This window comes from Scyliorhinus torazame, chromosome 3 (genome assembly GCF_047496885.1).
Source record: "Scyliorhinus torazame isolate Kashiwa2021f chromosome 3, sScyTor2.1, whole genome shotgun sequence".
Classification (NCBI taxonomy): domain Eukaryota; kingdom Metazoa; phylum Chordata; class Chondrichthyes; order Carcharhiniformes; family Scyliorhinidae; genus Scyliorhinus; species Scyliorhinus torazame.
The window spans coordinates 90,513,372-90,527,479 of record NC_092709.1 but is presented as its reverse complement, the minus strand read 5'-3'; the positions used below and the strand labels follow the sequence as shown (position 1 = coordinate 90,527,479).

General features: G+C 51.2%; 1 protein-coding gene across 5 annotated transcripts in view; it reads right to left on the bottom strand.

The window, feature by feature from the left end:
* The window catches only part of sorcs2 (sortilin-related VPS10 domain containing receptor 2), a 963,142-nt gene that overhangs the window by 66,600 nt on the left and 882,434 nt on the right, over nt 1–14,108 (bottom strand). For all 5 annotated transcript variants that reach the window (XM_072495949.1, XM_072495950.1, XM_072495951.1 and 2 more), the window contains exon 19: nt 993–1,179. In XM_072495949.1, coding sequence (XP_072352050.1) covers nt 993–1,179 — 187 coding nt within the window. The remainder of the gene's footprint in view (nt 1–992; nt 1,180–14,108) is intronic.

Below are 14,108 nucleotides of genomic sequence, written 5' to 3'. Positions count from 1 at the left end.
TAAAAAAGACGTTCTGAAAATTCTTGATGCACTTGGGAAGTGTAACACTTTCCCATGTTGCACATTAAGTAACCTTGACATAAAATCCCATGCATTCTTTGCACCAGTGTGCCTTAACCAACGCTAATTTTCCATTTCCAACTTTAACCAATCATATGCCCTCTGCGTATCAAGCCTTCTCTTTTTCTTTGGCAGTGTTTTGGGGAACCCCTGTGGAAATTCTATCCCATTATGTAAGTGCATCCACAACAATGTAAATTCTCAATCCCCACATCTATCTGATGATAACCCTGGCTCCAGATGATCTCTTTTCTGTTTTTCAATGCTACATTAAAAGCTGTGAGGCAAATGCTCTCAGGAGCAGCACGAACAAGGTTAAAATAACACAATGAAATCAAACTAGGGAAAATAGCCCCATCATCATCTGTCCCTGTTATACTACAGCCAAATCCACTCAATTGGGATTTTGTCTTTTTAGTTTCCTCTGAAGAATTATGGCAGGTTGCCAATTTTTCTTTTACACAAAGCATGGATATAGGCATGCACGTACAGAGAAGCAAACACCTCCCTGCTGAATATGAAGGTTTCAACTCCAGCAAATGGAAGACTGCAAATTTAACTTGATGAGTTATTTTCTTTGTACTTTAAGGTCAAGCCTCTGCAAAACTATTCTGCAACAAACAAACACGCTAATATGTGGGGAAATTGCCACGGTTCATTATGGGGCTGGTTTAGCACAGTGGGCTAAATAGCTGGCTTGTAAAGCAGACCAAGACCAGCAGCGCGCGCCGGTTCAATTCCCATACCAGCCTCCCCAAACAGGTGCTGCAATATGGCGACTGGGGGCTTTTCACAGTAACTTCATTTGAAGCCTACTTATGACAATAAGCGATTTTCATTTCATTCAGAAATCCACCTCCAAACCTCCCTGGTGGAATAATATCAACAAACATTTTATTGGATTCAGATACTTCTGAGCTGCAGCAACTTACAGTTCACCTGAATGTAAACCATGGCTTCGTCAGACCCTGCAATGTTTTCCGCTTTCACAGAGACACGGTAGATTCCTGGTTTCTCATATCTGTGTTGAATTGGTTCGTCCATCAGTGTGAGGTTTACATAAATAGCCTTAAAACCATCTCCAAGATCCACCTGATATTTTGTGTTTAATGTGTCACCCTGGCAACAAGAAACAACATAACACCAAAAGAGCATAAAGTACTGTGGGATAAAATTAGTTTTAGTATAGCTTTTATGAGTCAGGCAGACCTGATCACTCATGAGTTCCAAAGTCCCAATTTAATTAAATTATGTAACTGCAGCTTATGTTTACTGTATTCTATATCGCTTGTCCCGTTAAGCATATCTGCTTGGGTTTCCCTCATGGCTTATTGGATAAAGGTATACCCTGATCCAGCACCAAGGCATAGGGACTGGAAGCTTCAACTTCTTATCTCACTTAAGTTGGCTGATTTTAGCTGAGCGTTAACAATTTGCCTTAGCATTCCTGGGTGAGGGAGAGGAATAGCCATGCCACGGCGCCTATTCCTGGGGTGTCAGGCAACAACAGGATTATGGCTCAGTTGTGAGGCCATCCACAGATGACTAGCCTCTTGGCACTCTCAGAATTAAAGTATGGCCATCTGAGGAAAGGTATGAGGAGGCTCTGGGTGCCTTTGGAGCTGATTCCTAGCAACAGTTAGCTTCAGGGGAGCAGGGGAAAACATTGCTCATGACATAGCTGTTCTTTCATACAGAAGGTTTCTGGGTTGTTCATCAAGGAGGCTCCGAATGGAAACACAAATGTCTTTGAACTGATGTAATTCGCAGGCAGTGAGCTGCACTTCTTCCATTATGGGTGGCACGGTAGCACAGCGGTTAACACTGTTGCTTCACAGCACCAGAGTCCCAGGTTCGATTCCTGGCTTGGGCCACTGTCTGTGCGTTCTCCCTGTGTCTGCGTGGGTTTCCTCCTGGTGCTCCGGTTTACTCCCACAAGTCCTGAAAGATGTGCTGTTAGGTGAATTGGACATTCTGAATTCTCCCTCCGTGTACCCGAACAGGCGCTGGAATGTGGCGACTGGGGGCTTTTCACAGTAACTTCATTGCAATGTTAATGTAAGCCAACTTGTGACAATAAAGATTATTTTTATTTAATTTGTAATCTGCCTTCTTAGCCGGAGAAAAAAAGGATCAAACATGATTCTCCAATTGTGAAAAAGTCTGTTGTATAAAATTCACGGTGAAATTTGTGGATTTCAAATTCTTCCAAGCCTTGTAATCCAATTGGCCCACAATCTGACATTAATAACCCTCCTGCATATGAAGTACATATTTATGACACTGCAACACATTGGGCGGGATTCCCCCGCAACTGGCCGGATGGCCCGACGCTGGCGCCAAGAGCGGCACGAACCACGCCGGCGTCAGGCTGCCCGGCAGTTGCGGAATCCTCCGCACCTCCGGGGGCTAGGCTGGCACCGGAGGGGTTGGCGCCGCGCCAACCGGCGGCGAAGGGCCGGCGCGAGTTGGTGCATGCGCAGGACTGCTGGTGTGGTTCCGCGGCACAGGCCCGCCCGCAGATCGGTGGGCCCCGATCGCGGGCCAGGCCACTGTGGGGGCCCCGCCCAGGGCTAGATCCCCCGCCCCCCGCCCCTCCCCGAGGACCCCGCTAGATGGCCAACAAGCCAGGTCCCGCCGTGATGGACCATGTCCATTTCATGGCGGTGGGACTGGCCAGGAAATGACGGCCACTCGGCCCATCGGGGCCCGGAGAATTGCCGGGGGGGCCGCTGCCAAGGGCCCCCGCCCGAAAACCGGCGCCGGATAATACAGCAGCCGGCGTCGGAGCGACGGGGCGGGATTCATGCAGCCCCCAGGGATTCTCTGATCCGGTGGGGGGGTCGGAGAATCCCGCCCATTATTTCTGACATGATTTATCATACAGAAAACTAATCTTTACTGTGCAAAGAAATCACATTAACATTTTCCCATTTGCTTTCATATTGACACAAATTAAGTTTTGAAAAATCTTCTGAGAAAAATACATTTGATGTGTTTATTGTTCGATTACTTCTGTTTCTCGGTGTTTCCTGTGCTCATGACATTGGATAGATATTAATCCTAGGGAAGGGAACCCTTTTCTTGTTTTTATTGCACTATTAGCATCAAACATCTGCAAGTTAGATTTGGGCAAAACTTGCTCTATTCTGTTTCCAACTAAGTGTCTCAGTGCAAAGCCCAGAAGGGCATTCAGAGAGCACCAGTGCAACATTTCCTCACAACTGCTATCTCAGAAACAATTTCGTCCAATTGTGAAAACTTCTGTTCTGGAGGTGGACCCACTTGGAAATTGATTGATTCTGTTCCAAATGTGTTTTATATCAGAACCTAATAAAAAAGACGTTAGCCTATTATTTCATCAGTTTTGACTGATTCAAGCCTAACTATGAAGCTGAAAATCCCACACCAAACGCAACTTGTCCTACAGCCCCTTTAGTATCAACAGATGAACCTCGGGTGGCATACTTAATCTTCTCCAGGTGGAGAAATTCTGAAAGGTCAGCGAGCCAGTCTGCAGCTTTGGGTGGTGCTGCCGATCGCCAGCCGAGCAGGATTCTCTGGCATGCGATTAGGGAAGTGAAAGCGAGGGCGTTGGCCCCCTTCCCCATGTGTAACTCTGGCTGCTCCGATACCTCGAAGATTGCCACTATTGGGCATGGCTTCACCCCCACAACCTTGGATATTGCCTCGGAGAAGCCTGTCCAGAACCCAGCAAGCTTGGGGCAAGCCCAAAACATGTGGGTGTGGTTGGCCGGGCCCCTCTGACACCGTTCACATTTGTCCTCCACCTCCAGGAAGAACCTGCTCATTCAGGTTCTGGTCAGGTGCGCTCTGTGCACCACTTTGAGCTGCATTAGGCTCAGCCTTGCGCAGGAGGAGGTGGAGTTCACCCTGCTCAGTGCTTCGCTACAGAGTCCCCACCCTACCTCTGTCCCCAGTTCGTCCTCCCATTTTTGTCTTGTCCAGTGGAGTCTGGGCTCTGTCCAGTAGCTGTCCGTATATTTTCCCACATAGCCCCCCCTTCTCGTTGGTTGTGCCTATCAGGTCCTCTAGTAGTGTGGATTCTGGGCCCTGGGGACCCAACTGTCTCTTTGCGGAGGAAGTGTTTCATTTCCTGTCCTTTTGCTAGCCTCCACTTCCTCGTCTGTTCCTCTAGTGTCACCAGTCTGTGCCCTAAGTAGAAGTCCCCGACCGTCAATGTGTCCCTGTCCCGACGCCATCTTTTGGAGGTGGTATCCAGCATGGCGGGGGACATTTTGGCTATCCCGGAGTGTTGTCTTAGCTGGGTCCACGTTCTCAGCGTGGCCGCTACCACTGGGCTTGTTGTGTATCTTGTTGAGGGGGATGGGAGTGCTGCTGTAGCCAGGGCCCGGTGGGCCGTTCCTTTACTGGATGCCTCCTCCATTTGTACCCAATCTGTGTCGGGTTCTTGTACCCATCTCCTCACTCTTTCTGCCGTTGCTGCCCAGTGGTAGTATTGTAGATTTGGTACGGCCAAACCCCCTTTGATTTTTCTTCTTTGCAGTGTCAGTTTGGGAATTCTCGGGTTCTTACCCCCCCCCCCCCCACACACAAACGCCATGATTAGACTGTCTACGTTTTGGAAAAAGGCCTCGGGGATGAAGATTGGAATGGATCTAAACAAGAAGAGGAACCTTGGCAGTACGTTCACCTTGATCGTCTACACTCTCCCCGCCAGGGAGAGTGGCAGTGAGTCCCACCTTTGAAGGTCTCTTCTTACTTCCTCCACCAGGCTGGTCAGGTTCCACTTGTGGATCGGTGCCCAGTCTCTGGCTATCTGGATCCCCAGGTAGCGGAATCTGTTCTGGGCTGTTTTGAACGGCAGCCCCTCCAGCTCTCTCCCTCCTACGTTTGGGTTCACAGGGAATGCCTCGCTTTTGCCCAGGTTAAGTTTGTAGCCCGAGAAGGTTCCAAACTCTTTCAGTATTTGTAGTATTGCCTTCAGTCCCTCCTGTGGCTTCGAGACATAGAGGAGCAGGTCATCTGCATAGAGTGAAACTGTGCTCTCTGTCTCCTCTCTGGATTCCCTTCCAGCTTTTTGCGTCCTGCAGGGCTATCACCAGGGGTTCGATCGCTAGCGCAAACAAGAGTGGGGACAGGGGGCAGCCCTGTCTTGTTCCTCTCTGCAGCTGGAAGTATTCAGAGCTGGTGGTGTTAGTTCAGACACTCGCTTTGGGAGCGTTATACAGGAGACTCACCCAGGCAGTGAACCCCGCTCCAAGCCCAAACCATTCCAGTACCTTGAGGAGGTATTTCCATTCAACTCTGTCGAAGGCCTTTTCTGCGTCCAGGGAGACGATCACTTCTGAATCATTACGTTCAGCAGCCGCCTGATGTTCGCTGTGAGCTGCCTACCTTGGCAAAGCCGGTTTGGTCCACTGCGACCACCTCTGGTACACAGCCCTCCAGTCTTTTGGCCAGGACCTTTGCGAGTATTTTCGCATCCACGTTCAGCAGTGAAATGGGTCTGTATGATCCGCATTCCGTCAGGTCTTTATCTTTTTTGGGTATCAATGAAATTGTGGCCTGCGCTAGCGTGGGGGGTGCAGGGTGCCCCTTGCCAGTGAGTCCGCGAACATGTCCCTTAAGTGTGGGGCCAGGACTGGTGCGAATCTTTTGTAGAAGTCAACCGGGAACCCGTCGGGTCCCGGTGCCTTCCCCGCCTGCATGGAGCTGATGCTCTCCATGATTTCTCCCAGGTCTGTTGGTATTCCAGCTCCCCCCCTCTGTCGTCCCCCACAACTGGTAGTTCCAGTCCGTCTAGGAACTGTTTCATCCCCGCGTCCCCGTTGGGGGGCTCGGAGGCGTACAGTCCCCGGTAGAAGGTCTCAAATGCCCGATTGACCTCCTGTGGTTCTGTTACCAGTCTGCCTCTGCTATCCTTTACCTGCGCTATTTCCCTTGTGGCTGCCTGCTTTCTCAGCTGGTGAGCCAATAGGCGGACAACCTTGTCTCCGTGTTCGTAAAAGGGCCCCGTGTCTGGCGGAGTTGGTACACTGCTTTCCTAGTGGATAGCAAGTTAAAGTCCATTTGCAGCTTTTTCCTCTCCACCAGCAGCTCTACAGTCGGGGCCTCAGAATATTTTCTGTTGACTTCCCGGATGGAGTCCACCAAATGTTGCCTGGCCACCCTCTCTTCCCTATCTCTGCTTGCCTTGTAGGCTATGGTCTCTTCTCTAATCACGGCCTGCAGTGCTTCCCAGGACATGGAGGGGGCGACCTCCCCGTTTTGGTTGTTACTGACGTAGTCGCCTATGGCCCGCGATATTTTTTGACAGAAGGCCTTGTCGGCCAGGAGGTCCATGTCCAGCCTCCATGTGGGGCGCTGGGCCTGGCCTGTCTCCAGCCTCGCATCCATATAGTGTGGAGCGTGGTCAGAGATAACGATCGCGGAGTACTCCGTTGTCGTGATCCCTGGAAGCACCGATTTCCCCACTGCAAAGAAGTCGATACGGGTGTATACCTTGTGTACTTTTGAGAAGTATGAAAATTCCTTCTCTCCCGGGTGCAGGAACCTCCATGGGTCCACCGCCCCCATCTGCTCCATAAATGCTCCTAGTTCCCTAGCCATGCCAGTCTTTTTCCCTGCTCTGGGGTTTGATCAGTCGGTCAGTGGGTCCTGTACACAGTTGAAATCGCCCCCCATGATCAGTCGGTGTGTGTCAAGGTCGGGGATTTCTGCTATGGTCTTCTTTATGAATTCTATGTTGCCCAGTTGGGAGCGTACACATTTACCAGTACGACCGGTGCGGTGCCCCTTCCAGGACACCGCTGACCATGACGGACCGTCCCCCTGGGTCCGTAACTGTCTTGGTTTCCGTAAACCTCGTCCTCTTGCTAATTAATATTGCCACCCCCCCTAGCCCTCGTCCTGTAGCATGAGTGGTATGTCTGTCCCACCCAGCCCATCCTTACCAACCGTCAGTCCTTCTCCCTCAGGTGCATCGCTTGTAGGTAGATTGTCTGCTTTTAGGCTTTTTAGGTGGCTGAAGACTCTGGATCTTTTCACCGGCCGTTGAATCCCCTTACATTCCAGGTAACAATCCTGATGGGGGGTTTTCGACCCCCGGTTCTGTGGGATCACCCATACTTACCTGGTGGATGCGCCCCTGCACTCCGGAGTTTCCCTTCGAAAGGGGGCCGTCCCAAATGGCCACGGTTGCCACTCTCGCCATGAGGTCGGGCCCCAGGGCTCCGGGGTTTCCTTTTGTCCAGGGGGCACACAATGGCCGCCAGCTGTGTGTACGCCATGTGGCTGCGCGTCTGCACTCCAGGGTCTCCCTCCGCCCTGCAGCCCTCTTGAGTGGCTGTTTGTGGCGCTACCTTGGTTCCTCGCCCTGCTCCATGCCCGCCGAGGCCTGTGTTCGTGCTGCTTATCTACTTCACCCTTCCCTTTGCTTCTCTTCTGTTCTGTGCTCTCCCCCCGACTCCTCCCCCCCCCCCATAGTCCCTGTCCCTCTGTCCCCTCTCCTGTGTTCTTCCCCCCTTCTGCCCTGTTTCCCCCCCCTTTCTTTGTGCCAGGGACCTTCCTCTCCCCTGAGAAACGCGCTGCGGCCCTCCTTTTTTCCTGTCCTCCCGTGTTGGCCGTCCCCACTAGCACGGTGGCCCCCCTCCCAGCACTTTCCCTGCTCTGGTCCTGTTTTACCTTCCTTTTGCTAGCCCTTGTCTCGCCCTCCTGTCCACCTTTCTCACCCTCATTCACCTTGCTCCGCTCCCCCCCATTGCATTGAGAGATGGTACGAGCCTGGGAACGTGTTAGCACAGTCCCGCACAGTGCACCCAACACGGGTGTACAGTTCGTGATCGTATTGTCTCTGTTTGCGGTCTGCCCTCCGCTCTTTGTTCCGATTTTTCCTTTCTTTTCCATCCCCGTCACTTTCATGATGGCCGTTGCGGCTGTCCCTCCCCCAGTTTGTTCGCTCTAACAAATCCCTCCGCTGCCGCTGGGGTGTTAAAAAACAGCTCCTTCCCCTCAAATGTTACCCAGAGTTTGGCCGGGAATAACATCCCAAATTTCACATTACTTTTGTAGAGTGCTGATTTGGCCCTGTTGAATTCAGCCCTTCTTTTGCCCAGGTCTGCCCCAATGTCCTGGTGCACCCTTATGATCTTCCCTTCTCACATGTTCGATTTCGTCTGCCGGGCCCACTTTAGGATTTTTTCCCTGTCTTGGAACCTGTGTAGCTTCATGATAATCGCTCTGGGCTACTCCCCGGCTTTGGGCCTGGGTCGGAGCGACCTGTGCACCCTGTCGATTTCTGGGGGGTTTGGAAATTTCTCCCTTCCCACTAGCTTGCCCAGCATTTGGGTGACGTTGCCTATTAGGTCTCTGCCCTCCATCCCCTCTGGCAGACCCACTATTTTAACATTCTGCGTCTGGACCTATTTTCCTGGTCCTTCACTTTCCCTCTTAGGCTCCCCTGGGTCATTACCAGCCTTTTCACCTCGGTTTCCTGAGTTACCATCCTGTCGCTCTGGTCTGAGTCGGCCCTCTCCAACTCCTGAATCGTTTTCTCCTGCACCTCCAGCTTCCTTTCCAGGTTCGCTGCATTTTGTCCCTTGTCTCCGCCAGCATCTCCTTCATCATCGTGTGGAGCTTCGTCCTGAGTGCCTCCCTCATGTCGTTTATCTCCTCATTTATGGTGTTTATTTCCGTTTTCAGCACGCTTCTCCATTCCTCCACCTGTGTGTGGGTGTGTGTGGGGGGGGGGGTGGTCGCTGCGTCCTGTTCCTGCTCCGCTGCTCGGCTCGCCAGCTTTTCCGCCTCCTGGTTCGCCTGAACCTCCACCTCGCCCTGTGGGGTCGTCTACCTGCGCGGCCACAGCACCTGCTTTTTTCCTTCGCCTTCGCTGCCGCTCCTTGCATCTCGCCGTCGCCCCAATTTATTACTATTCCTGTTATGTGCCTTTCTCTTTTTTCCCCTGGGTTTGGTGCGAGAAAGAGATTCTTTTTTTTCCCCCAAAGAAAAAAAAACCTTTTAAAAACAATTTTTTTTTTTTATAAAAAGGAATTTAAAAAATCTTTTTTTAGAGAGTTTTTTTTTGAAAAACGTTTTTTAATTTTCAGGAGAGGGGGAAATAAAAGGTGAATAAAAAAAATTATTTTGTTTTTTGAAGTGCTCAGACTTTCAGGCAGTTTCTTGTTGCGATCCCCACTCCTCCTCCACTTGCAGCTGCTCCGCTGACCAGGACCAGTCTCTCCTCTTCTTTTTCCCTTCAGCTCCGTGGAACGGAGCTTTGGCGCCGGGGCAGGGCGATGCCCTGAGATACGCCAGAAGATGCACTGGAGAACAGCCAGCAGATGACCCCATGCCAAGGAGAGCATGGGAATTGCCCGGGACGTTAACATTTCCTATGGGCAGCACCTCGGACCATCTGATACTCTGATTTAAATCAGACACTTTGGATGGTTTCTGACTCTCTCAGTAGAAGAATTATCCTGGGAAAGTTTAATGAATTCTAACTACTTCTAATTTATGGATAACTAAAAAACTGAAACCCTGCACCCGCCCCCCCCCCGAAAGCCCAACCTCACCCCACCCCCACCTCACCCCACCTCCTGTGACTACTCAAAACACCTGGAATACCTCCTGACCCCCCCCCCCCACCCCCAACGATTAACCCCGCAGTTGTCCTCCTGAGCTCCGGATATCTCCCGTTTCTACACATCTGCCCCCCCCCCCCACCCCCCACCCCCAATCCCGCACTGACCATTCTACCCATCTCCTCCCCACCCCCCCCCCCCCCCCCACCCCGATCCCACTCCGACCAACTTTAACACCCGACTCCTTCTCCCTAGCTTCTCAATGTGACTTTAAATTTATCTGGTTTATGGCAGCTAGTGCCATAAAAAGATGACATTACTTCACTTCCCCCGAAGACCCTGCACTGGAAGGAGTCTGGACTGCTGCATATATATCACCAGGCCAGCGACACACAGTACTTGGGACACATAGAATCATAGAAGTTTACAGCATGGAAACAGGCCCTTCGGCCCAACCAGTCCATGCCGCCCAGTTTTTACCATTAAGCTAGTCCCAGTTGCCCGCACTTGGCCCATAACCCTCTATACCCATCTTACCCATGTAACTATCTAAATGCTTTTTAAAAGACACAATTGTACCCGCCTCTACTACTACCTCTGGCAGCCCATTCCAGACACTCACTACCCTCTGAGTGAAGAAATTGCCCCTCTGGGCCCTTCTGAAACTCTCCCCTCTCACCATAAACCTATGCCCTCTAGTTTTAGACTCCCCTACCTTTGGGAAAAGATGTTGACTATCTACCTTATCTATGTCCCTCATTATTTTATAGACCTCTATAAGATCACCCCTAAGCCTCCTACGCTCCAGGGAAAAAAGTCCCAGTCTATCCAGCCTCTCCTTATAACTCAAACCATCAAGTCCTGGCAACATCCTAGTAAATCTTTTCTGCACTCTTTCTAGTTTAATAATATCCTTTCTATAATAGGGTGACCAGAACTGCACACAGTATTCCAAGTGTGGCCGTACCAATGTCTTGTACAACTTCAACAAGACGTCCCAACTCCTGTATTCAATGTTCTGACCAACGAAACCAAGCATGCCGAATGCCTTCTTCACCACCCTGTCCACCTGCGACTCCACCTTCAAGGAGTTATGAACCTGTACTCCTAGATCTTTTTGTTCTATAACTCTCCCCAACGCCATACCATTAACTGAGTAGGTCCTGGCCTGATTCGATCTGCCAAAATGCATCACCTCACATTTATCTAAATTAAACTCCATCTGCCATTCGTCGGCCCACTGGCCTAATTGATCGAGATCCCGTTGCAATCCTAGATAACCTTCTTCACTATCCACTGTGCCACCAATCTTGGTGTCATCTGCAAACTTACTAACCATGCCTCCTAAATTCTCATCCAAATCATTAATATAAATCACAAATAACAGTGGACCCAGCACCGATCCCTGAGGCACACCACTGGTCACAGGCCTCCAGTTTGAAAAACAACCCTCTACAACCACCCTCTGTCTTCTGTCGTCCAGCCAATTTTGAATCCAATTGGCAACCTCACCCTGGATCCCGTGAGCTTTAACCTTCTGCAACAACCTACCATGCGGTACCTTGTCAAAGGCTTTGCTAAAGTCCATGTAGACAACGTCTACTGCACTGCCCTCATCTACCTTCTTGGTCACCCCCTCAAAAAACTCAATCAACATATTCAGCTACAGAGACTGATATGGAAGTTATTGTTGATCGGATGTCCAGAGTGAAACGGATGTGCTGTGCTTCAAGGATGCCTCATTCCCACAAGAAGCGCTAATGACTTTCAGATCATTTTTAGCTGTGCACAGTGACAAAGCAAACTAACCACCCAATTCTAGAATCTTTAGCTCATTCTGGGACTATTAATAGAATGTTATAATCATCATAAAATATATATATTTACTGACAGTTACAATCAAAGGTAGCAGCTGTGATGTTATTAACACATGCAGTTGATTTTATTTCTGTAACTGACATCAGAGCTACAGCTCTTGCTAAAGGCACTCTGTAATTGGTTCCATTTGCTGGCACGAACTGGAAATTTACACTTCCATATGAATATTACTATAATAATTTCCACATATTTCTGTCAGGATTTCAATGCTGGATTTTTGTCTGGATTTTCAGGAAACAATGGCTCCAATGAGCACCAACTATTGAAAAGTCAATTCTGCTTCCCAATCCCACCAATTAGGAAAGCTTTGTTAAACTGAAATATAATTGCCAGTCCACTGGGTTAGCTGATTTCTGACGCGGGGCACTGTACTTGCTCTCAGTGTCTCTCGGCTAATGGGGAGGGGGAAATACAGCCAGAGATGCCTTAATAAAAATATGTTTTTTTAAAGCGCGACCTGGGTAAGCAAGGTAATCTCAGAGTCTCAGGACGTGATCTCACGGAATCACTAAGTGCGGAAGCGAGCAAGACTTACCGGGTGCTTCCCGATGGACAACCCGGCACCTAAACCGCTCCCTCCGAGCAAACCCCAGACAGCACGCTGCCATGCCACCGCTGTATGTCGTGAGCTGGAATAGAGAGCTGATCTCAGAGGCCGTATGGTATGAGCTGGAATAGAGAGCTGGGGTGAAATTCTCCGTAATCGGCGCGATGTCCGCCGACCGGCACCCAAAACAACGCAAATCAGTCCGGCATCGCGCCGCCCCAAAGGTGCGGAATCCTCCGCATCTTGAGGAGCCGAGCCCTAACCTTGAGGGGCTAGGCCCGCGCCGGACTGATTTCCGCCCCGCCAGCTGGCGGGAAAAGCCTTTGGTGCCCCGCCAGCTGGCGCGGAAATGACATTGCCAGGTGGCGCATGCGTGGGAGTGTCAGCGGCCGCTCACGGCATTCCCGCGCATGCGCAGTGGAGGGGGTCTCTTCCGCCTCCGCCATGGTGGAGACCATGGCGAAGGCTGAAGGAAAAGAGTGCCCCCACGACACAGGCCCGCCCGCGGATCGGTGGGCCTCGATCGCGGGCCAGGCCACCGTGGGGGCACCCCCCGGGGCCAGATCGCCCCGCGCCCCCCCCAGGACCCCGGAGCCCACCCGCGCCACCTTGTCCCGCCGGTAAGAGAGGTGGTTTAATCCACGCTGGCGGAACAGGCATTCCAACAGCGGGACTTCGGCCCATCCGGGCCGGAGAATCGCCGGGGGGGGGGGGGCCCGCCAATCGGCGCGGCGCGATTCCCGCCCCCGCCGAATCTCCGGTGCCGGAGCATTCGGCAACCGGCGGGGGCGGGATTCACGCCAGCCCCCGGCGATTCTCCGACCCGTCGGGGTGTCGGAGAATCCCACCCCAGATTTCAGAGGGCTGTATGGTGTGAGCCGGAATAGAGAGCTGATCTCAGAGGCCGTATGGTGTGAGCTGCAATAGAGAGCTGATTTCAAAGGGCCGTATGGTGTGAGCTGGAATGGAGAGCTGATCTCAGAGGCCGTATGGTGTGAGCTGGAATAGAGAGCTGATTTCAAAGGGCCGTATGGTGTGAGCTGGAATGGAGAGCTGATCTCAGAGGCCGTATGGTGTGGGCTGGAATAGAGAGCTGATTTCAAAGGGCCGTATGGTGTGAGCTGGAATGGGGAGCTGATCTCAGAGGCCGTATGGTGTGAGCTGGAATACAGAGCTGATTTCAAAGGGCCGTATGTTGTGAGCTGGAATAGAGAGCTGACCTCAGAGGCCGTATGGGGTGAGCGGGAATAGAGAGCTGACCTCAGAGTCCGTATGGTGTGAGCTGGAATAGAGAGCTGATTTCAAAGGACCGTATGGTGTGAGCTGGAATAGAGAGCTGATTTCAAAGGGCCGTATGGTGTGAGCTGGAATAGAGAGCTGATTTCAAAGGGCCGTATGGTGTGAGCTGGAATAGAGAGCTGATTTCAAAGGGCCGTATGGTGTGAGCTGGAATAGAGAACTGACCTCAGAGGCCGTATGGGGTGAGCTGGAATAGAGAGCTGGCCTTAGTGGGCTGTATGGTGTGAGCTGGAAGAAGTTACTGAAATAGGGTCAAGCAAGGCCATGGAGGAATATACAAATAAATTCTCAGATTTTAAATCAATTCATTACAGCATGGGGAAACCAATGAAATAACCAAGGACAGGGACATTGTTTGGACAGATTTGAACCTTGTGAAGTTTGTATCAAGGTGGAGCTCATCAGGGCGATGTGCAGCGTGCTAGAGAATCTCAGTCAGGTGATGAGTAAGGATTGGATGAGAGTATTTTGTTTGTGTTAGCGGAAACGTAGCCAGGTGGAAAAAGACAACTGTTGAAGAAGATAAAGAGGTTTAAATAAAGCTGAGCTCACTTCCGGTTCTCAAAGAACACGTAAGACTCCTCACCACCTTTGAGTAATGGGCCCTGGAGGTGACTGAGGTGGCTGAGGACAGGGCGGTCACCCACACGGAGGTTGGCGGAAGCCGCAGAGGTGAGGGACCAATGGGCCCCACCCGGAGGACCTGTCAAATGTGAGTTGTTATTGCTTAACTGACTGACCCATCCCTCCCACTGACC